We start from the raw sequence: 24372 nt of genomic DNA, 5'->3' as shown, positions 1-24372 counted from the left end.
TGAGAATACAAACTTGTCAGTAAAACCTCAATGGCTTCAGTTTGACAGCGTGACAACAGGCTGTGCCAATCAATGCCATCGTGCCAAGCCTATCGCCGTTCGACTATTTTTGCATCTTTGTTTACACACTTTGCTTGTCTGTCACTGGCTGTATTGTACATGGCGGCATCTGGCTAGCTAGATAGAGTTATCTGCCTAGCATCTGGTCTTCGGAATCCAAATGTGACTTTTTATCACAGTGACATTTTGTTTTTAAAACAAACGAGCAAAGCGGTTAGTTCAGAGGTCGTTTTGTTTTCCCACGGTGAAGCCACAAATTGTCCGTACTAACTTCAAGTGTCACTGAACAACTTTACTCTCTTATTGCCACTATACTAATTATGCCTTGAGCTAAAGTGTATTTACCATGTTTTTGTATTAATCCGAAACATGCATAAAATTAAATTCAGGTTTGTGTCAAATTCAAAAATTATTTCACAAATTTTTTTTCGCTACGTTTTTAAATTATTACCTATTTGCTAGGAGCCCTTGGAATTGTCTAACGTGCCCCTTGCCAATAACACTCATAAATACATCATAAATACATTTTAAAATGTACAGTTAATGCATTCATGTGATCGGTATCGGCCGATCTCATGGATGATTAGTATCGTAATTGGCAGTATAAAACCCTGATTGGAGCATCCCTATTCCCCTTTCACATCTAAAGTCCGACACATTTGATTCATGGCGGCCCATTGATGCATGACCCCCCCCCCCATTTGGATTGACTGGAAGAGATTCCATAGACATACACATGCAAATGTTGATCCGAGCCACAGCCAACTACTGTAATGCGATCGGTCCTTAAAGGTTCTTAATGATAACCAACACAAGTCATCATGGAAATGAAATACAAAGACTCAAACACTCCAAAAGTCAAACCCACAGCACAGTCGCTCACCCATGACTACATTTTGGTTTGTAGTAAAGACGTGTCATTTAATTAATACATTCGCAAATAAGAAAAACTAATGACAGCCGCCCCCTTACACAAAATAAATAATCACAGCGACTTCAAAGACTGGAATATCCTAGGGAAATTGCAAATACAATACAGCAGAACTGAAGTGATAGGATAAGTCAATGGGTCGTCATACGAATGATCAGTGTGAGTGGAGGCCAACGGGGACTAGAAGAGAGACAAAAAGTGTGGCAGAGTGACAAAGACAAAAGCTGAGACGCTAGTTTTACTTTGTTAGTTTATTTTATAAACTCTAAAACAATCATTACATTTGTACTCTCGAAACAACTGACGCAAGACCTCATATGTACAAGTCCAAACATTCTATGACATCTTAAAAGTTTTCACAGTCAAATGCTCATTAGAAATGCTTGTAAATTGGTTGTCACACAGAAAAGCACTATATTGACCCACATAAAACAATGTCCCATGCCCACAAAGTTCTATTTAATGCAATTAAAAAAAAATACTATTTAATGTTTTACAAACCAAAGGCTACAAAGAATATTATTTTTTGTAAAAATGTCATTCAAATTCAGCAAGATGCTGAAGATTGGTGTTTAGGTTTGTTAAGACATTTTAACATGTTTAATTATTGGCGTCTTGTTTGAGATACACTGGGATACACAAACAGAGTACGCTTACTTTCCAGTCACGCTAAGAAATATTTATCATTTTACTCTAGTTTCTGTGCAGACTATTCAGAAAACATGCAAAATCTATTCTTCAGCTTTGCAGCAAATAAACACTCGAGAGCTTTTTCAGAGCGGATGCGTAAAATATGACATGTTTTGGTGATCGTAAACTAATAGTTGTCCTCAACAACAGATTTATTTCAAACTGATTTATCATCAGGCACCCAAACTGTAAATATTCTATGTGGGCATTCTCATGATTCTATGGACTTTAGAAGACTTTTAAAAGTGCTGATGTTTCAGTCCATCCAGCTACGTTCTGGATAACACATTTGTACTCGCCTGCATCACTCTGGCTTACATTGGTTATGAGAAGGTTGAAGTGGCCTGCAGTTTTCTCCTGAATGATATACCTACTGTCTGTGACACGCTCACCATTTTTGTACCACTCTGCTGTCGGGTTTGGCTTCCCGCTAACCAGACACTGCAGAATGACCGGCGTGCCGACCGCAGTGGTTACATCAGTCAGTGGAATGACACACCTTGGGGCGGTCTCGGTCACTTGGAACTGAAATCTACACATATTCGAGGACTTTCCCTTGAACTCGACCTTGTCATCTTTTGCTGGCTCAGCAAACACGTCAAAGTTGATGCTCATGTAATGGTCTTCGCTCATTTCACCATCCGTGTTAGCTACCAGACAGACTGCTCGCTGAGACTCATCAGCCTCTTGCTGAAACTCAAACTCGAGCTCAATTTCTGACACTTGTTCAGTGTCTACCAGTGAATTATCAACCAACAGGTCAAACTTTTGTGGCTGAACTTTGGCGCTGCCAAGGGACACTGATGTTAGCTCCCTCCCTCTGGTCTTTCCAGATGGATACTTTGTGCTTAGCACCGTTAGCGAGGCTCTACATAGAGTCTCACCAACAACATTAATGGCACTACAGGTGTACACACCACCATCCTCGGTTGTCACTTTACAGATCTTCAGGAAGTGGTTGTCACCGTCAGACGAGTGCTGGTATCTTTTGTTATTCTGAGGAATTGTTTTGCCGTCTTTGAACCAGGACACAATGGGAGATGGAATTCCCATCAGGGAGCACTCAAACATGACAATGGTACCTTCTGATGTTTCCATGTCACAGATAGGATTGATGAATCTTGGAGGCATTTCGGTCACCTCAAAAGCTATTTTCAGATCATCGTGTTCCTGGGTTACAAAGTCCACAGCCCCTTCCTCATAAATACTTGGTATAACGTCCAGTGATATAATCATGCTCTTGCTGTCGGCGGCGTATTCCGGAATTGTAATGATCTTGACCTGTTTTTCAAACTCCTTCACCTCATTTTCATCCAGTTCCACCTCAAGCAGAATCTCTTGAGGAGAAGGTGAACGAGAAGAATCATCATTCTCCACATCAAACTCCATCACGTGCTGATGGGTGACGGCAGGTGGAGCAGGCAGGATCCTAGCTTCCTGTGATATGACCACAACTAAAGCAACACTTCTGGCTTCGCCAACATCATTCACAGCCTCACATATGTACTCTCCCTGGTCAGCTTTGCTTATACTGTGAATTGTTAGAGAGATGCTATCACCATCCCGCTCCATATTGATCCGGTCATCAACCACCAGCTGGGTTTTGTTGCAGAACCACTTCACCTGAGGAGATGGAAGGCCAAAAACCTCAGCAAGAAATGTCAGCGAGTCATTTTCAAAGACCCTTTTCTTAATGAGAGGTCTGAGGAAAGCAGGAGGAATTGCCTGGACTTTTTCCTGATGAGTTGGAAGACCGAGAGAGCCTCTACTCCTGGTATGGTACCACTTGTCATCCACACTTTTCTCTGAGGGCACGCTTTCCAAACTTTCATCATCAACAGTTGGGATGAACTGGACAGGTGAGAAAAACCTCTCATTGCAGTCTGTCGAGATTGTCTTTTCTATAGGAGAAAATGGATACTCCTGAGGCGTCTTAAAACCACCCGGTGTATCAGAATTGGGAGTATGAAAAGAACTGGGAGACTTGGGAGTGTGGAAGGTTGGCTGGGAGATCTCTGTAGATGAACTTGGGGTATAGAATCTTTCAGCCAGCTCTCCTACCTCATCACTGACCGTGCTGCCAATCTCTATCGACATCTCAGACTCAGGAGAAAGCGGACGCCCGCAGTCTGTTGGAGGGTTGTAGTACTCATACACAGCACCAAAGGTTACTTCCTCCTCTTCCATTTTGCCAACTGCTTCTGAGCTTCTGTGGTTCTCAGTCTTAGAAGCAGCATATTCGGGTCCACTGACTCTAGTACTACCATCTTTTGGTTGGAGAAATAATGGTTGTAGATGTTCCAGGACACCAAGCCTTTCATTAGCCTTCTGAGTTTGCACACGAGGCCCAACTACATCACTAGAAACCAACTGCTCTGGTTGCATAACATCAGTCTGTAAGGTCGGCAGGCTGACAAACATACTGCTATCCAATGATAGCTCTGGTGGTTCATCATCAACTTCTCGAACATCTTGGTTTTTGTTTTGCGCCACTTCAGTGGACTGCTCTTCTCCAGGAGTATCATCAGTATCAGTACAGTAACTCTGTACCTCCACAATATCTTCATACTTTATAGTTTCCCTTTGTTTTTCCGACTTTCGTGAATCCAGCACTACAAACTGCTTCACAACTACCTCCTCAGCATTTTCTGACATCATACTGGTCTCAGGGGCTCTGTCCAGTGAGGTGGTGAGCTGTGGGCTCCCTGAAGACCTAGGGTTGGTTGCTGAAATAATAGCATGGGTGGACCTTGGTGGGTTGGTTGACATGGAAGTAGCAGAGGTCATGCCACAGTCAGTACCAATGTTGCCAGTTTTAGGTGTGACTGTGTGCTCCTGGTATTCATCACAAGGAATGGCCACTGCTGGTATAAACTCCTCGGGGAATAGTGTTTCTTCTTTCTCCTTCTGAGACAAAGGTGGTGTCATTACTGTCACTACTGAGTCAGACTCAAAAGCTTGTTTAATCTGAGACACTTTAATCACAGCAGCAGATTGTTGCAGACCACAGCCAGATATGGGCTGCAGGTCTCTGTATGCATTGGCTCTGGATTTTGGGGCCACCGCGGATGGAGTGCATGAAACAGTAGTTTTCTTTGTACTCTCTAGAACTTCATCGGTGATGTTGTCAATAAGATCTTCATCTTGACATCTTACATCACAAATGCTGGAGATCTCTCCCATTTGATTTCGGGCTACACATTTGTACACTCCAGCCTCAGTAGAACTAAAAGGGCTAATGTAGAGCCTGTGTACTTTACCAACAACCTCAGCTCTGTATTTAGAGAAGGTGGTTTTAAGACAAACATTGTTCCAAAACCATGTGACCTCTGGGGACGGTTCACCGGTGATGATGCACTCGAGCACAGCTGTGCTCCCTTCTGAGCAGGTCAGGTTATGTAGTTCTTTCTTCACGCAAGGAGCTTCACCTACTACATCAAAGGAGAAGGTAAATTTGTGTTTGCCTGGCGGGAAGACTCGGTCATCTGAAGCTTTCTCTGCAGAGCTCTTCATTTTATCTTCACTGCAGTCCTCCATCATCACAGGTCTGGGAGTGGGCGCATTCACTCTGATCTCAACAGGGGGCAATGGTGAATGACATTCATCTGAACCAATGTATTGGTGGCTCAATGGTTGTAATGTTTCCTTTGATGTTTCAATGCAGGCGTCTCTCTTATTTCCCCTTTTAAACTCATCTCTGACTGCCACTTCCTGTGAGACTCCTTTCACCACCTTTTTGTTTGAGATCTCCAAAGTGGCGCTGCAGATGTTTTTTCCATGTATATTTTTTATGACACAATCATATGTCCCTTCGTGGTCTGTGGTTGGATAGAAGATAGTCAACTTTGATTCGTTAGCTTTGACTGTGATGTCGTAGTCAGGGTTGTGGACCAGTGGGTGTCCATCCTTGAGCCAAGTGACTTGTGGCAAAGGGTCACCTTGGAACTGGCAGCTCAGCTCTGACATCTCACCAGTTTTTACTGTAAGTGAAGACGCTTCCTTCACAAATATTGGACAACGTGAAGCATTTCTACCAGTTTCCTTCACCATCATGGATGTCTCAGTTTGGTGAACACCGCTGTCGGAATAGTCCTGCCCTGGTATTCTTTTTTCTTTGTTTGTTAAACTAGATTTGTCCCAACCTTTTTCATTTTCTAGTGCGGCAAACTCTTGGCTAGTTTTCTTTTTTCCTACACTCATTAAATCATTGTGTTGTTCCCGCTTTCTGTTCTCCGCAGTCGTTCCCATCTCCTCTCTCAGTGCTTCTTGGATACTTTGGCTGCTGGATTTATAAACAGATGTAGTGTAGTCATCCGTGCTCTGCTTCCTTTCTGACTGTTCTTCTCCGTAAGGACTGTGTAATGGTGAACGTCCCCTAACTGACGACCCTTTGTGAGGGCTCTCCTGTTCAGAGCCATGTTCATTTCCCCCTGAAGAGGCAAAAGTAGGTGAAGAAGGTAAATATTTCTGGTTTACTGGTGAAACATCGCAATCTTCTTCTGGTGAAAAGAGTGATTCTGCAGGCCAAGACAAAATGGAATGCTGAGGCAAAGCACAATCTGAGGGTTTAGATGGTTCGTACGCTGCAGCAGCACGTTGAAGAGGTGAAGGCTTCATCTGTGAAAAGGCTTCACCAGCAGCCACATGTTGTTCTTGAGATTTTTGCCCATAGGAATCAACAATATGGGAAGGTTTACTTGGAGCCCCTGCCACACATGTAACCATTGTATGTGGGGGAGAAAGGTTATCAGAGAAATGTTCTGTTGGTGGAGCAAAAGTCCATTCCGACACAGTTTCAGCTGCTTCCTCTTGTTCTATGACATCTGTATTCCATTTCAGGAGACGCTGAGCAACAGCCGCCTCCTCACTTACAAAGTACTCACTGTCACTCCGCAACCTGGTCTCAGTCGGTAGCTCACCTACAGGCAACCCCTGTCGGCCATCACTTTGGTGATCAGAACTTGGTTCACTCGTAAAGAACTTCTCTTTTGTTGTTTTACCAAAGGAGGACATCTTGCTGGGGACCATGTCATGCTGGGAGACAGATTCCAAATCCAAATTTCCAGCAACACTTCTTTCCACCTGAAGATGAGAGTATCCATCTGGCTTCATGGCCACTTCTTGTTCCATCAGGACATCTTGTTGCCATTTCATTATTCGCTGAGTGAGGGCTTCCTCTTCACTCTCAAATTTCTCCCCTTTCTTCAGCTCTGAGATGTTCTCCATTGACAGCTGGAGTTCATGCTCTTCAGATGTTTTCTCAAATAGAAGCTTTTCATCTCCTACTTTTGTCCTGGTTAAAGATTTCATACTGGGGGATTTTTGTCCTTGCAATGTAGATACACTTTCCAGCCCCCCTGGTCGCCTTTTCAGTTTTAATTTCTGGGATTGGGTAAAGGATTGGTCCTTCCTCACTGTATAATCGGCTTCATTTGACTTAGGTACTGTCACAGCCATAGCTTGATCGAGGTGGAAACTATCCATGCCCTTCTCGCTTTGTGTGTAAACAGGTCGCTCTGGCTCCATGTATGGTGTTTCTTCTGGCATTAGCAGGTCCATTTCAGGTTGAAACGATTCCTCCTGTGTTACCTGCATGCCTTTCTGCCATTTCTTGATACGTAGGGCCAGGAGCTTTTCCTCACATTCAATTCGATCTGCTTCAAGGCTCTTCTCATAATGTTCACTCAAAGACTCTCCAGCATATCTGTCCACAACGTTTTCTGTTCCTTTCATTTTAGGCTGTGCCTCTCCATGTGTTTTCACTCTCTGTGGTGACTGTGGTATAAATGTTCCCTCACATTCTCTTTCCTTTGCTCGGATTTCTACTTCGGGTAAACCGGTTGTTGCAGTAGTTGCAACTTCAGGTTTGATTTCCTTTGTACTTATCCTGTGAAATTTGTGGAAACGGGACATGGCTTCTGTTTCTTCAGTTGTTCTCTCTCTCTGTCTCTGCTGAGTGTAAATGTCCCCTTCAGGCTCCATGTACAATGCCTCAGCTGGCATGGGCGGCTCACATTCAAAGTGAAATGTTTCGTCTTCTGACAGAGTCACATATTTTCCCTCACTTTCCCAATTGTCAGCATCCCGATCCTTAAAAGATGTTTCATCAGCTTTATTCTGTTTAAATGTTGCTATGTGTTCTGTTGCTTCAGGCAGAACGTTATCCATGGCGGACTTGACAAATTTGAGTTCATCTGTAGCGGGTTCAACTCCTGCACGATCCCCTGGCTCAATTCCTGTACGATCCTTGATGTTAGAGTAGGCAGCTTCCTTATATGATAATGATTCAGAGTATGGGGGTTCAAAGAGGTATGGATCCACCTCCTCGGTCTGACACTCAACCTTGAAGCCTCTTTGGACTCTCACATCGTCAAAACATTCTTCTTTTTCAAGTTCAAATCCTGCTGAGTTTTCTGTCTGACTTTGTGGCATTTCCGTGTCAACCAGCTCACCTCTCATGATCTGAATGGCTCTGGTTCTGGACTGAGGCTCAAATGAATGTCTCATACGTGGCTCAGAAGTCTCCTTGCTCACACACGGGCTTTGAATCTCCCTAAAATCAAAGGGTTTTTTGAAGTGTTGTACATCAGGAAGCAAAGCTGGTTTGACCCTGAGTCGCTCCACATAATCTGCATAGCTGGGCTCACTGGCTACCGACTCGGACTCAAACTCAGAGGAAGACATGGTCGAGATAGAAAGCCTCTTCTTTTGCCTGACAGCTCTTTGTAGAGTGGTGAGTTTAGTTCTTACCTCATTGTGAAGACTCTCAGTGTCACTAAACCTTTCACTGTATCGGTCGCTACAGCGGTCGCTGAACTTGTCACTGAAGCGAGCCCCGGTGCGTCGGTCACAGTAAATGTCACTAAATCTGTCATTAAAGCGATCAGATTTGTCAAACATGGGGGGAGGAGAGGGGGCACGCTCCGAGGCCGTCTCGAGACGCTTAGGCTCTTTACGAGAGTCCTCCTTGCATGAAGAAGAACCTGAATGAAAGTAGACGGTACGCACTAGAGCATTCTTTGACCGAGAACGCCCATGGTGAACCTTTGACATCTTGTCAAACGGAGATCCGACATACCTGAGGTCCACCCTAAATTTCCTATCCTTCCTCTGCTCAGCCAGAGTGTCCATGCTTTCGTGGGCTTTGGCAGAGCGGCGGATAAAGCCGAGGTAGTTTGCCGACTGCTCTTCCCTCAGTGATACCAAAAGTGATGCTGTGGACTCCGCAGAGCCTTCCGTGTTTATTGCCATGACCTTGTAACTGCCAGAGTCCTTTTCTTTAACAGTATCGATAATCAAGCTGCTTGTGTGTATGTGCACTGCACTTTCAGTGCAGATCCTCCGCCTATGTTCTTTGGGAATTGACCGATTATTATGAAACCACAGAATAGTTGGCAGAGGGCATGCCACCAGTTTACACTTAAACACAACTGGTTCCCCCTCCAGGACTGACTGGAACTTGACTTTCTTGGTGAAAGAAGGTTTGATGTTTTCTGTCCAGGAGTTGATGGAAGAGGTTCTACTGGGGCAGCGATTGGCTGACACCATACCATGGTCCAGGAAATCCTCTGTGTCAGAGAATGCTCCTCGAAGCTGCGGAGCAGTCCTGGGCATGTCCTTGCTGTGGTGAAAAAACAGTTCTGTGGAAAAAATAGATCATTGTCAGAACTCGGCCTGTGGGGTTAAACCTGAGAAAAGTATATGAATGACTCATTAATGGAAATATTAAATGCATGCTGTCACAATGCCAGAAGAAATAATTCCACTCACCATATTTGTTCGAATAAACGCAAGACTTGATTCTTTTTATTAGAAACCTGCAGGAAGTTATGATGCTTCTTCTGTGGAAATTTCTTAAAAACAAATTATTATTTAAAATGGTTTACAAAACATAATTCCAAGACGGGCTGCTAATAATCAATTATTTACCATATAGTTGTAGTGCCTTTCTGTTTAAATACTTCTTACCTGACTTGCAGACACGAGAATAAACGCCCTTTCTAGCCTTACGTAAGAGGAATGATGTGTCAACAGCAAAACAAAAAAGCGGTAAATTTGGTCAGAAGGCGTTTATTCGAACTAATATAGTTTACTGGTGTTATGATTGCAAACCACAGGAGTCACATCCTCGCTATCTGCAAGCCAGGATAAGAAATATTTATTATTTAGATGAGGAAATTAACCTTGATGGTGCATAATGTGTACATCAGATCTGAGCTCTGGTAAAGACACAACCTCAAACACTTGTAGCCAAAGATCGGCAGAACCCTCATGCCAAAATAAAAGAGGATGCAGATGTCTAAAAGGAGTACAAGCAACTGGTGCTCGTCTGGAGGGAACCATGACACATTATGATGACATGCAAATTCCAGTGTGATTTCAACTTAATGGCTTCAAAGTTTCAAACTCCGCCAGCCATCTGTAATTGTAGCCTGATAATCCATCCCCCACCAACAGACCACTTTCAGACTGAGAGACCAATCCAGCAAGCATTTGTGACTTGGACAGGTATTGAGGTGCAACTTACCTTTGACTTCCTGCTCAATAGTGGCTTCGATCTGCTCTCTGACACGGCTCACTGTGGACAGAAGAGAACCAAATTCAGATTCAGTCTTCACACTGGCATGAAAACATATTTCTCCCCACATGTCAACATTTTGTGGGAAAACAAGAACCTGGTGCTGTCTAAGGCTAATGTGAAATGTGAGCTTTGACTTTATGGTGTAGAGCAGAGACAGGTTCTCATTTCCCCAAATTTCTAAGGATGTTTACATATGAACAAGTAAGAAAATAATAAAAGAGGAAACAAGAAAGTGATGCAAGGGTCATGCAAGTTTTTCCTGCAAGGGAGAAGGGAAACACGAAGGTGAAGGAGGCAGTGAAGAGGTGAGTTTGTCCCTTTGGGGGAGGAGCGTGAGCAAAGAAGGGATTAGAGGTTGTTTCCAAGTTAAGAAAGAAAGACTAAGGCTGCATTCATACATGTGGTTTGGTACTCTGGTGCAAGACAAATTAAAATAAAACATACTCGTTACGCACTTTGTTGCCTTTAGGTCCAGTGAACTGCACCAGATTTAACTTCCAAGCGGATCAAGAGGCCAGCTCTGTGCTTGTTTGGCACACGCCAAACAATTGTGTTAATTCCTGACCAAACGAACCGCCAAGCAGGGCAAATGCACCAGAGTTCATGTTAGCTAAACCAAACCAAAGTATGAACACTTCCAAGGAGTAAGGCATCTCAAATCCAACATGGACAAGTGACGCCAGGACTCCAGCCAGTGTTTTGTTTTTTTTCTTGGTTTTCTTGGTTTTTCTTTGCTACAAAAATGAAGCAGAAACTACTTGGTGGGACCACCTTGTCTGATGATACAGTGATGATGTTGAATTAACACAGATTGATGATTAATTTCATGATTAATTTCAGACAGACGTGCTCGGTTTGGGGACAACAAAATGGAGCTGGAGGAGAGTGGAAGGATCTTGCAGCAGTCGACATCCTGAAAGTTACCTTCTAATTCTTCTGCATTGGAGATGACCAGCATGGCTGAGCAGGCGGCCTCTCCCGCGGGATTGGCCGCCCTGCAGGTGTACTGGCCCGCATGCTCAAGGAAAGCGTCCACTATGATGAGGGTGGCGGTGCTAGTCACCTCGTCATAATGGAACACCACGTTCTTGGTGGGAAGAATTGGCTGCCGGTTGTGGAACCAACTTATCTCCAGAATGGGTGTGCCGGAGAGACATGCGTGAAAGCGGGCCACCTCCCCATGTGGCACTGAGCAGCTTGTGATCGGCTGGATGAAAATTGGCTTTTGGCTAGTGGCGGGTTGTTGACTGCTGAGTGTAGTGGGGACATGCCACTCGGTGTGTTGCAGAGTGTCCAGTGATTGTTTTTGTCCTGAAAGGAAGCATGTTAGTTGGTCTTAACGCTAGTGTCTGCACGCTTTTGTTGAATTCCACTTGACAAACCTGCCTTGTGACCTTGATTGATCATGCTTTGCTACTATCATTTCAATTTGAAAATTAAAAAAAAAAAGTTTACCATCCAGAGTGAGGGTAGCCGAGCTGGATGCAGTTCCGGCATTGTTGCTGGCCACACACGTGTACTCGCCCTCATCCTCCGGGTAAACTCTGGCGATCTCCAACTGACAGCTGTCATCAAACTGAGACATCCTGAAGAAGTCTGACTGTTTGATCTCCTTTTCTTTGTGGAACCAGCTGATCTTCACATCTGGATAAGGGGAGATGATCAGATCATTAATATTTAGATGACAAGAAACTGAAAATTGCGTCTTCATGATATTAGCAGCTCCAATACAATGTGTTGTGCTGACCACGAAAGCTTAATTGGACAAATGATGAGACTACCACCTGATTACTGATTACTCTCATTTTCTATGACAGCATCTCTTTTCAGTGATTTCATACCATCTCCTCGAATTCTGCACTGGAACCGAGCTGGTTCTCCCTCACGAGTGGAAGTGCTGGCAATGGGTGAGATGAGAACAGGCGGTGCAACAGAAGCAGCAGAGTCTGGAGAAACCACTTCCGACACTGCGACACAAACACAAGCTAAATACACATCATGTCTGAAGTGGACCAGTTATCTGTTCAGGGATGAAGCAGCTCACCTTCCACATTGAGTGTAGCAGTACTGGTGGCGACGCCATAGTCATTTTTGGCCTCACAGGTATAGATTGCTGCGTCCTCTGGGAAGACCTCGATCAGCAGCAGGGTGTGTTCGTTGGCATCATGGAGGAACTTGCACTTGAAGCCCGGAGACAGCGCTTGCGAGTTCTTGTACCAGAAGACCTGAGGCTGAGGAACACCGCTCACCTCCACAGAGAAGCGAGCCGGCTTGCCTGCCTCCACTGACTGGGCCTCCATGTGGCGGAGGATTTGAGGCGGTTCTGGGACTGGACCATACAGAGAAAAATGGGTTTTGTGACCAGGGAAGGAGAATATTTTACAGTTCCTGAACTTACTGTTCACTCTCAGGTTGATTGTGCTTCTGTTCTTGCCAGCAATGAAGGTGTACTCGCCAGAGTCGCTCCGATAAGTTTCAGAGATGGTGAGACGGTGGAGCTTTCTAATGGCAACATAGCTGAACCGCTCCTCCACTGAGAACTGGATCTCCAGGCCGTTCCTCAGCCAACGCCCTTCAATGTCATCCTCATTAACCTCAAATTCAAAAGTTGCTCTGTGTTTCTCCAGAACCTGCAGGAGAGACCAGCAGGGTTATTGTATCTTGGTGTTTTCCAGTATATTGTTATCATATAAAATGTCTATTATTAAATAACAATGTAAAAAACTTACCGTGACTACTCGTTCAGCCGGCTCAGAGATGCGGATGTCACGACCTTCCACGATGAGCTGAGCCTTTGAGACACTTGAACCAGCTACCACTGAAAACTCTCCAGCATCGGACATGCGTACGGTCTGGATCATGAGCCGGTGAACATACTTCTCTGCCGTCACGACATACCTGCAGAGAGCACAGAAGAACCTTCAGCTCAAATCTTTTGATCCTAAGTTCTTCAACATCTGGACTGACAGACCGTACCTTTCCTCTGACATATCCAGCTCCTGACCATCCTTCATCCACATAACTTGGATGTTTGGTTCAGACACCTCACATTCAAATATCGCCTTCTTCTTCTCTGTGATTTTTATGTCCTTGATCTTCTTGGTGAACTCAATTACACGAGCTGGACGCAAGAAGCCGAGATTCAGTGATCAGCATAAACACGTCTCCATTGAGAAAAAAACAAACTGGCCTGGAGCTTCAACCCTCCCTGCATTTATAGTTGAAACTCTCTGACGTCATAATGGATCATGTTGTGCTTTTTATTGAACTCACCTTCAACAAACAAGTTGGCAGCGCTGGCAGAAGAGCCAGCCACAAACTGGTACTCTCCTCCATCCCCAAAGTGAACGTTACGAATAGTGAGTGAGTGCGTGAGCTGCCGGCTTCGGACTTGGCATCTGTCTGAGGATTTGATCTCAATGCCATTCTTCAGCCACTTGTAGGTGATGCCCTCGTAGTTGACGGTGACCTCAAAGGTAATGGTGTCTCGCTCCTGAGCGTTCAGGTCCTTCAGCATGGAGGTGATCAAGACGGCTGGACAAGATTTAAAAAATCGAGTCAATTATTGTATGTGTGGACTGGGAACAGACCCTGTGGACCATGCTGAAACAGTGAGTACGTTTACATGCAGTCAAATAAACCTACAACCGGAATATGAGCAATAACATGGTTACGCATGTAAACACCAATAACCCTTTTGAAAACCTATATTCTGGCATTTAAAATACTGAATATTACCCCTGGGTTACTCCTTTTCTAACTCAAATATTGTGTCATGTATAAATCGGGATTTCCCGATCGATAGAAACATTAACATGTGTTCTGTGCATGTTCTATTCAAAAGAATCTTGTGTCTTTGACAGAAACTACTTGTAAACATGGCGACACACAAGTCGCCACACTTTTAGAGCGAGGAAAAAACAAGCCACCTCATTATGTGTGGTGAAAGACAGGAACATTATGTCCTCTATCGATGGTAGAAAGTACAGTGTTAGGTGAGAGAGAAATTACACAAAGCAGACTTTGCACGAATTGAAGCTCATCCAAAGTGTATAAAGGCGTCCAAACTTCCTTATCTGCTGTGCCGGTGTTATTGTTGTTGCTGGATATAGGAAGAAGTATAAATGACGTGCATTGCGTCATGATCTGATTACTGATTGTAGAGGCAGAGGTGCAGATTGTGGTTGGACTCGGTTCATGTGATTGAAGTTATTGGGGAGGGGCATGTTCAATTATATAAGTGCAAAGAAGTTGAATAATTCATAATTACATTTTTTAACTAGTAACATGCCCCTCCCCAACAACTTCAATCACATGAACCGAGTCCAACCACAATTCGCATTTCTGCCTCTACACTGATGTTGTCTGTGTGTTTTGTTTCACATAACGTCACTCATGTAAACAAGGTATTCCAAATGTATCACAAAACGGAATATTCTTAACCGAATATTGAATGCATGTAAACATAGTGAGATTTAGTCTTACGGCTGACGGTGAGTGTGGCAGAGACTTTGTCATTCCCGCACACAAATGTGTACTCGGCTGAATCGTTCCTGCTGGTGTTCATGATCTTCAGTTGATGGAGTTTTCCTTGGACCACGATCCTGAACTTCTCACTCATCTCAATCTCCACGCCGTTCTTCAGCCAGGTGGAGGGGACGTTGAAGTGAGACACTTCACACTCAAAGGTGGCCACCTGTGTCTCCGGCACCTCCACGCTCTTCAGGGGTTTGGTCACTCGAAGAGCTGCAAAGATATTTCAAAAGATGAACACCAAATACAACGTGCAATAATGTTTGATTGGATTGACTAAATACCATAGCCTTTTGATGATTTCACTACTAGACAACCATGGCCTGAGAAACTATAGTATCACACTATTTTGTTACACACTTTAACCCAGTGATTTTCAACCACTGTGCCGCGCCACACTAGTGTACCTTGAGAAACCGTCAGGTGTGCCGTGAGGAATTATCCAATATCACTTTTTATAATTTATTAATCATCATTTGCAAATATTATGTCAATAGCCATTATGTCAATAGTATACATGGACCCAAATATTCCAATTGCATTTGGTTTATTTGCTGAAACGGAAATAATTGAACAGGGGTGGAATATTCCTTTAACCAATCCAATTGAGGTATCTTGTGCCCGCTCAAACGGAAAGTTGTCAGGGTGCGTTCTTCTTCATGGTGTTTTTCTTCTTCTGTTGTTTATTGGCTGTTGGCAAGCAGCTTTCGTATGCATTACCGCCATCTGTGAAACAGAATCTAAACCCTTCTATACTTTATTCACAAGTGCAGTTTTATTAAAAAATAATATATATATATATTTATATAAAACATGTCCTGAGTTTAATTATAAAATATTAGCAAGATTGAATTTGATCTTTTCCTGTTTAAATTTATCCCGGGTGCGTTCTTTCAGCGCATGCTCAGATATGACGTAACACGCAGATCCAGACGTTCTTCAGTTTTGAAAATGGAGGCGAGCAGTCGGCACTGGACTAAGCAAAGTTTGTTTTTGATTCAAACTAAATTTCAAGACTGGACAGACAAAAAACTGGCAATACGGAGTTATTCCAACAAGTGAAAGAAAAACTTGGGGAAGCCGGTATCACGTGATGTTGATGTTTACGTTTTACTGCGCATGCCCTATTGACTATTCTGTTTGATTTTCACGGCGCATGTAGACAAGAGATTGGAATATTCCTTTCTATGGATACCATTGTTTCCCGAAAGGTCATTCGGAAAGAGAAAAACTCGTCATGTAAAAATGTATTGGTCCGTGTGGCAACACCTACCTTGTTCCTCCGATTTTTTTTGGATTGATGTGAAATTCCACTGCACTCACATGTAACGTTTGATTTGTGTGTTGCGTACCTTCGACGGTAAGTGTGGCGCTGCATTGCAAGTGTCCAACCACTGCCGTGTACTCTCCTTCATTGCTGCTATCCACGTTTTGGAGAACCAGTTTGTGAGCTTTGCGCTCCGAGAGGATCTTGCACCTTTCGCTGGACTTCAGCTCCACCCCTTTATGCATCCACCTGACCGGGATGTTGTCATGTGATAGACTCATCTCGAAGGAGATGGTGCCATCTAGCAAAGACGTTACATCCTTGATCTTCTTCACAATCTTGATGGCTACAAGGACAAGACAGAGTCAAAATGTATGAAAAGATAGAAGGAGATTTGAAGCTGAACTGGAGATTTGAAAGACACTTACTCTCAACATTGAGTCGAGCGTTAGCGGTCAGTTTTCCCAGTTTAAAGGAGTAAACGTTCTCATCCTGCGTGTTGCAGTTCTTCACCTTCAGCGTATGGACCATGCCCTGAGAAGTTATCTCATACTTGTCGCTGTTGTGAAGCTCCACGCCGTTCCTGATCCACTGAGCTCCTTTAACATCGACGTGGGTGAGCTCCAGCGTGAACACCGCCTCCTGTGTCTCTGTCACAGTCTGGTTCCTGAGAGTTTTCTTTATCTTCACCGCTGTGCGAGAAGAGAATATGGATTCAGGATGACTTTTACTGCCTATGTCAGCAGATGCGTTGACTCGTCAAGTCCAAAGAACCTACCCTCCACCCTGAGGTTAGCGGAGGTTTTAGAGTTGGCCACTTGGTAGGTGTACTCGCCCACATCTTGAGGTCGAGTGATGACGATGACGAGACGTCGGACGGCTCCCAGTACCTCACTCACCACATTGTCGTTGAAGTCCACTGGCTGACCTTCTTTCAACCATTTGCCCTCAGCATTAGCATTGGCGACTTCACACTCCAATTCTGCAGTCTGTGACTCAGCTACCGTCACATCTTGCAAGGGACGGGTGATGGCACCACCTGGTGGAAGCACAATAAAGCCGTTCACAACCCCATGCTAGGCGGTTCTGGGCTATCTAGTAGAGTAAATCTGATGCTGATGACGGACGTTAAACCTACCAGAAACAGTGAGATTAGCACTAGAAGTTTTTTCACCAGCGTGGAAAGTGTACTGTCCCTCCTCGTCCTTCATGGTGTCGATGACAGTCAGAGAGTGAACCTTGTCTTTAGACTCCATCTTGTATTTGGGTCCAGGCTTAAGCTGTTGGTTCCTGAAGGTCCAGACTGGATCGATACCAGCATGAGAAATTTCAACGTCAAAGGTGACGTTTTGAGACTCAGAGCACACTTTGTCCTCCATGTCTTTTACAATGTGAACTTCTGTGGAAAACCAACGTGTAAAAAGAACATTAGCCTCAAAATTATTACTTTCACACAGTATATATTAAGCAAACAATTGTAATAAATCAGTCTGTCTTACGTTCCACAGTAAGACTGCAGCTGCTGGAGACCTTCCCAACCACCAGTTTGTAGTGTCCTTCATCCGAGGCAAAGGTTCTGTTAAAGACAAGTCGCTGCTTGGCTCCTTTTGCCACCATTTGGATCCTGTCACTGGCCATCATGGGTTTGTCGTTGTGATACCATTTGACCGACCCGACATCTTGGGCAGAGATCTTAGCTTCCAAAACTGCCTTGGTGCCTTCAATGGAAGTCACATCTTTTAGGGGCACCACGATGTCAATGGCTGCAAAGATAAACCAAATTAGAATAACCCAAAACATCCACACACAGACTGGTCGGGTTCAAGGAGTTCTCTTACTATGGACAAGGAGTTTGCATGAGGTGGTGATGTACTGGGACGGCACAGAAAAGGAATATGAAGCTGCATCTTCCTGAGTGATATTCTCCACCAGGAGCTTGTGCACGGCTTTGTCAATGACGATGTGGATGCGGTCAGAGGAAGAAATGGCTTGGCCGTTTTTCATCCAGGTTCCCTCAACGTTCTCCTGGGAGAACTTGACCTCCAGCTGAGCAATGTCACCTTCACAGACTGTGAGGTCGCTTAGTGGCTGGATCAATGTCACTGGGCGCACTGGAGACAGAATCCTTGTGAGTACCAATTCTACTTCGACCACTGATGGCTAAATGACAATGAGCAGCAATAAACAAGACAATCCTAAGGGATCATGTGGAGAACTACAACAGCTAAAATTGCTTCATCTGGTTGACACGCAGCAAGTAGCAACAAAATGTACTCGTCACTAGGCAGATGGGTAGAAGATGGGGGAGAGGTGGGGTACTATTATTGTATGTTCTGGAGTAGCTGTGAGGTCTGCGCGCTAACCACTGGACCACCGTGCCGTCCCCCAAATGAGGTTATACTCTCTAAAATTAATGTGTTTTCTGTCTCATCTTGCTTCAAAACATGTCATTCCCGATCACAAAAATCCAATCAGTCCTCAATTTGCAAGCATCTTTCCAAAACTGGCTACCCATATGCAGTAGATTCTTACATTTCATCTTTAGTGACGCACTGGTCCTCAGTTCTCCACATACAAAGGTGTACTTCCCCTGGTCTTCCTTCTTGACGTCCTTCACAGTCAGAGTGTGTCTTCCCCGTCGGGAGGAAATGACATGTTTACTGCTGGGAGACAGCTCTTTGTCTCCGAAGAACCAGCTCCCCTCAGCATCTTCACGAGATAACTCCACCTCAAACTCTCCAGAGTATGTCTCGGGAACTTCAATGTTCTCCAGGGTTTTAATAAGCTCTAATGCAGCACCTGAATCCCATGACATGAACAAACTATTATCAAGTCATATGTTTAAAACCAATTCAAGAAAATGCAGTAGTAGTAGTCGAGATTACCTTCAACATAAAGCCTTGCATTTGTGCGGATGCTCTCATCCTCTGCAATCACGCAGGTGTACTCTGCATCATCCCTCATTTCGATCATCAGCACAGACAGGAAGTGAACCTTCCTATCAGAGTGCATTCTATATTTGTCACCAGAAAAGATCTCCGAGTTGTTCTTCAGCCATTTCACTTTGACAAACGGTTCGCTGGTTTCACACTCAAATGTCACCATGGTGTCCTTCTCATTGGCGCTCGCATCCTCCAGGTTTTGGGTAAAGCTAACAGCTGCTTTGGCTGCAAAAACAAAATGAAGTATCATCATAATGATAAAAAACTGAAGGATGCTTCAAGGGACAGTAGACTTCACATGCCAATACCTTGCACCAGCAGAAAGGCGTGGCTTGAAGCCTCTCCAGCGATGTTCACAGCTTTGACCATGATGCTGGCAGAATCTTCGGTGGTGACATCTCGGATCACAAGCTCACACAAATGGTCTTCTGGCCAGTACCAGTAGATGCGGTCAGACTTCTCCAGTTCAATACCATTTTTGAACCACTGGCACTCAGGCTCTGGTCTGCCCACGACTCGAAGTCGGAAGCGAACCTCGTCCATTGGAACAACGGTCTTACTTGCGATCCGTTCAAGAATTTTGGGGGCTTCCATGCTGGGGGAGAGCTGGATCCTCTCAGGTTTGATGGTGGGGATGGTCACTGTTCCCTGCTCCTCCATTTTCTTCCTCTCGGCCTCTTCTTTTTCTTTCAGGTGATGAAGCAGCTCATCCTTAGTCTTCTTCAACAAATCCTCGTAGGAGTCGTCCCTCCTTCGAGACTTAAATTCCACTGCAGAAATAGACTCATAGAAGCCTTCTTCTGTTCTGCGCTTGAACTTGCTCTTGAGCTCCTCGGACTCCTCTGAGGTTTTCTCATGAACAATTCTCTGTGTCTTCCTCAGTTTGACAACTTCTCTGTCTTGTGTGACCTCAACAGGTTGGTCCACCTTCACAACACCGAAACCAATTCGGCCAGACTCATGTGGAACTTCTGCTACTTTGGGTTCTGGAGCACGACGTAGAACAGCTCTAAAGTCCTCTCTCTGTGTGACTTCCAGCTTCACAATATGTTCTGTTGTACCCAAAGGGTTATCTGCAACCACCCGGACCTCCCCTGAATCATAGGACTTGATGTCAACAATTTCCAAGTAGTAGATACCATCATAACGAAGTCTGTATCTCTTGCTCTTTCGGATAAGTTGTCCATTAAGGTACCAGTTAACTTTGGGTGCAGGATAACCGGTCACTCTGCAGCGGAATCGAGCGATGTCACCTTCCAGCACTCTGGCTGGCTCGGGAAGCAGGACAATTTCGGGTTTGGTCTTTTCAGATTCCTCATCAGTGCTGACTCCGGCAGGTCCTCCCTCGTGAGCCATGCGCTCAATCTCATCAATTCTGTGAGCTCCCTTCCTTCCTTCAGGAAGCTGGCTTTCCTCAACTAGACCCTTTTCATCCTTGACAATCAGAGTGGCCGAGGTTTGGTCCACTCCAAACTTGTTAGTGGCTCTGCAGGTGATGACACCACTGTCTCTAGCATAAGCGACTTCATAGTCAAGACTGCAATAACCAAATTCATTGACCATGCGGAGCCTGTTAGCTGCTGCCAGGGGTTTGCCATCATGAAGCCACTCCACCACCATGGTGGGGTCACCAATAGGGGTCAGCCTGCACTCAAAATGAGCGGGGCCAAACTTCTTCATTCGAATGGAGGTCAGTTTCTTCTTAAATTGGGGTTTCTGCTGCTTCTCTTTGTCATAAAGGTCTCCCTCTTCCCACTGCTCCTGACCATAACGGAGATGAAGAGGCTCCAGCTCAGGAGCGGCAATCTCTTTGGCTTTGTAGGTTCCTTTGGTAATAATGAGCTTCCTCTCTGTTTGCGGTGCAGTAAAGTCCACCTCCACGTTGACTCTGCAGCGGGTGGTGTCCCTGCCAGCCTTGTTGATCGCTGTGGCTGTGTACCAAGCACTGTCTGATCCGGAAGCAGATGGGATCTGGAATTTGGCCTCTCCCTTAGTGCCGTCAATCCTAAGAAATTAATTAATTAATTAAGATGACTTCACATGACACGATGAGAGTGTGTTTACAGATACATACTTGATATGTGGGTGCTTGTGTGGGCTTATGATGTCACTGTTTTTCAGCCAGACGATGTCAGGCACCGGGTTTCCAATAGCTTTAACAGCCAATTCAACCAGTGTTCCCTGTTTTACTGTTAAGTTCCTTAGCTTGTCAACAAAATGAGGCCTTGTCAGGCTTTCTCGTGCTGAAAAAAGAGACACAGCAAAGGTCATGTTAAACTCACTACCAATCTGTTGGAGAACAGAAAGTTGACCTGTGACTTGACGCCTACCTTCAACAGTAAGAGTCACAGAGATGGAGGTTCGTCCTGCTCGGTTCTGAGCAACAACCGTCCACTCGCCAGAGTCTTGAGGCATTGCAGGGACAATGATCAGGGACTGAACGCCATCCTCCTTAATTACTATCTTGTGGGTGTAGTCATTTACCACTTGTTGTCCTGCAAACGAAAGGGTGAAATGCCATTACTGATAATGAGGACAGGGTTTTGTGTAATGTTTTTCTCATTTGCTACCCACCATTGTGAAACCAGTATGTGTCAGGCATGGGTCTACCAACAACCTTCAGATCAAATCTGGCAGTTTGCCCCTCAGAGCATTTTAGCGAAGTCGGCTTCATGACAAAAACGGGTTTGTAGAGTCTTTCTAGCTGAGCCTCGTCTGTGTCATCCAACCGTCGGGCGGGAGAACGTCCGGGAGAACGACTCGGAGAACGTCCTGGCGAACGGCTCAGAGAGCGTGGAGATGTGGATCTAAAACAACATTTTAAAAAGTGGCTTAGAAAGATTCCCCCGAGGGCATCAAACAAAACAGCTATACTCGCTCAAAATTTAAAAAACGCCATCTTATGGACTTAATGAAGAATTATCGAACGTACTGAATCCTCTGCATGGCTGGCTGTGGCGTGTATCTCTGAGGTGACACTGTTCCAGAAGGCTCAACGTAGAGCTTCCCAGAGCTGACGGCGTTCCCCTTCATATTGGCGGCAAAGGCGGTGTACACACCCTCATCCTCCGGTAGAACCACTGGCAGACGCAAACTTGCACGTCCATCCTGAAGAACCTCCACTTGGTATCGTCCACCAGGTTGTATGCGCTGACCATCTTTGTACCAAGCAATCTGGCAGAAACCACAAAATGATTTTTTACTTGAAACTAAGTGCAGTTATTAATAAAGATATAATACTTTATATTGATCTAACGAAAAAATATTTTTCTGTCTCAATCCTGGTGATAACTGCTTTAAGCTACTCACCTTTGGCAATGGCACTCCTGCCATTTTGCAGTGGAAAGTAACACCCATTCCCTCCATGATCCGGTAGTTTTTAACTGGCGTATCAAAGGTGGACTGCACCGCATCCTCATCCGAGGAAGTCACCATCAGTTCGCCGTCCTCTGACACCAGTTCTCTATAGCTAATTCTCATGATGCGGAGCTCAATCTCCTGGATGATCCGCTCTTCAAATGCCGAAATGAAGAATTCCTGCGAAAAAAAACACAAGCTCACCTTCTGCTGAAACGTCAACAAATAAGCCAAGAGAATCACAAATGCTAGTTAAGTACCGTTTCTGTGACAAAGCTCATTGGTGTCACTCTCTTGTGTTCCAGTTCTTGCTGACTCACAACCACCGACGGCTCCTCAACCACTGTTGTTGTCGTCACTTCAGTTTTATAGGTCAAGTCAATCTGCTTCATGTAGGTTTCGTACGCCTCTGTGGATGTGGCGCAGGGTGTACAGTTTTCAAAAAAGTTTTCTTCATTGTATTCCTGAGACAGAGCCCTTACCTTCTTCCAGCAGGCTGATGGAAGCTGAGGCTTCTCCATGTGAGTTCTTGGCAAAGACGGAATATTCTCCAGCGTCATCAGCGAACGTCATGGAGATCTCCAGTCTGCATTCACCCGTCTCTCTCTTGTAGGTCACTTTATATCTAAAAAGGAAGACATGTTTTGATGTCAAGCAATATGAGCTAAGACATTAAAAAACAGCTAAAACCTTCAGTTTGTATGTTCGCTGTATTGTATTGTTAGCTAGCACAACAACAGCAGCATCGTGGCTAACATTGTACCCCAGCTCAAATGATTATTTATAACAAGAGAAAACTAGTTAATTTCAGCTAGCTTACAACTGTCATTGGGACACACCTATTTTGACTATGAAGCACTCTGAAAATAAACCTCTAACAACGTTGCATCGTTTGATAGACACGCTCATGTAACATGTAATAACATGTAATTGTTGCAGTGTCTTGCCATATTTTGATGATTTAAAACACTACCAAAACTTCTTTCCTTGGGCGCATCAATACTAGCTAACTAACATGACGTCTCCCTAATCGCTAGTGTCACCGTCATTCACAGACAGAAGAGTGGATACCGAGCTCTCGATTCTGCTAAAAAGACTCAACAAGATGCTTGTTTGTAGTCAGCATTTTTCACACGTCTTGTGCTGAAAGACACAGCCATCCCAAGGAGAGTGGCCATCTTAAGTGTTGTTGCCATTGTTGTTGTTGACAGAGCTAGCATAACTATGTCTATCAATCCGCCAAGAAAAAAAGTTTCGGCCGTGTTTTAAATCATCAAAATACGGCAAGATACTAAAACTATTTCATGTTATCATAAGTTGATTCATAGTCAAAATAGTAGGTGTATGCCAATGGCAGCACACGTCAATAGTGATATGCTTTTATTTTAAAGGTTACTTTACGCTGAACAAGAAGTCACTGTGTGCAAGTTTTAATGCTAGGCAATGGGACAGTACTTATGTTGATATTGTTTCACACATGACAAGATAAAATGACCCATTTTTCAGAGATAAGCCCTTTGAGTCTACAGTTTCCTTTGATGTCAACAAAAGCAGTTAATCATAAACTGTATGTTGACACAAGCAGGCACCTTTTAGCAATAAGAAGCACACAGTAGACCAGGGGTGGGCAAATACTTTCACTCGTGGGCCGCATTGAGGAAACAAAATTGTCCGGGGGGGCCAGAACATATATATATATATATATATATATATATTTAACACACACACTATTTTATACTTATAATTTTCCTTGAATTTTTTTTGTCTAATTTTATCTGTAAGTGTTATATACTATCAGCTGTATGTTTTCATGTCCCTTTTTTTCAGGAGCACTTTAAACATCACACCACATCTAACTACGTCATTTAATTTGACAGTTTTGTTGTTTTTTTTTTACTAAATAAGACTTGCAAGTCATGTTGCCAGTTTGTATGTTAAAAGTTGAAATACTTAGAAAGCAACTGGCGGGCCGGATTCAAACGCTTGGTGGGCCGCATGTGGCCCCCGGGCC

The 24372-nt window shown here is 44.3% G+C and overlaps 1 protein-coding gene across 1 annotated transcript in view; it reads right to left on the bottom strand.

Moving 5' to 3' along the window:
* Positions 1-24372, bottom strand: part of ttn.2 (titin, tandem duplicate 2) — a 182173-nt gene that overhangs the window by 144137 nt on the left and 13664 nt on the right. Inside the window, exons 17-43 of the mRNA XM_078795414.1 lie at positions 22844-22986; positions 22622-22770; positions 22314-22541; positions 21937-22178; positions 21579-21811; positions 21335-21499; positions 21079-21247; positions 19313-21009; positions 18948-19229; positions 18595-18861; positions 17901-18173; positions 17562-17825; positions 17201-17461; positions 16841-17101; positions 16491-16754; positions 16148-16408; positions 14748-15008; positions 13536-13796; positions 13239-13383; positions 12992-13160; positions 12661-12892; positions 12307-12591; positions 12104-12229; positions 11718-11906; positions 11187-11573; positions 10209-10259; positions 1919-9321 (exon numbers count right to left, since the gene is read on the bottom strand). Of these exons, the coding sequence (XP_078651540.1) occupies positions 1919-9321; positions 10209-10259; positions 11187-11573; positions 11718-11906; positions 12104-12229; positions 12307-12591; positions 12661-12892; positions 12992-13160; positions 13239-13383; positions 13536-13796; positions 14748-15008; positions 16148-16408; positions 16491-16754; positions 16841-17101; positions 17201-17461; positions 17562-17825; positions 17901-18173; positions 18595-18861; positions 18948-19229; positions 19313-21009; positions 21079-21247; positions 21335-21499; positions 21579-21811; positions 21937-22178; positions 22314-22541; positions 22622-22770; positions 22844-22986 (14668 nt within the window). The remainder of the gene's footprint in view (positions 1-1918; positions 9322-10208; positions 10260-11186; positions 11574-11717; positions 11907-12103; positions 12230-12306; positions 12592-12660; positions 12893-12991; positions 13161-13238; positions 13384-13535; positions 13797-14747; positions 15009-16147; positions 16409-16490; positions 16755-16840; positions 17102-17200; positions 17462-17561; positions 17826-17900; positions 18174-18594; positions 18862-18947; positions 19230-19312; positions 21010-21078; positions 21248-21334; positions 21500-21578; positions 21812-21936; positions 22179-22313; positions 22542-22621; positions 22771-22843; positions 22987-24372) is intronic.

Source organism: Doryrhamphus excisus, linkage group LG12, assembly GCF_037039965.1.
Source record: "Doryrhamphus excisus strain RoL-2023G ecotype Guam linkage group LG12, RoL_Dexc_Guam_v1.1, whole genome shotgun sequence".
Taxonomy (NCBI): Eukaryota; Metazoa; Chordata; class Actinopteri; order Syngnathiformes; family Syngnathidae; genus Doryrhamphus; species Doryrhamphus excisus.
Note: the sequence above shows the minus strand (reverse complement) of the source record. Positions and strands in the feature narration are given on the sequence as shown.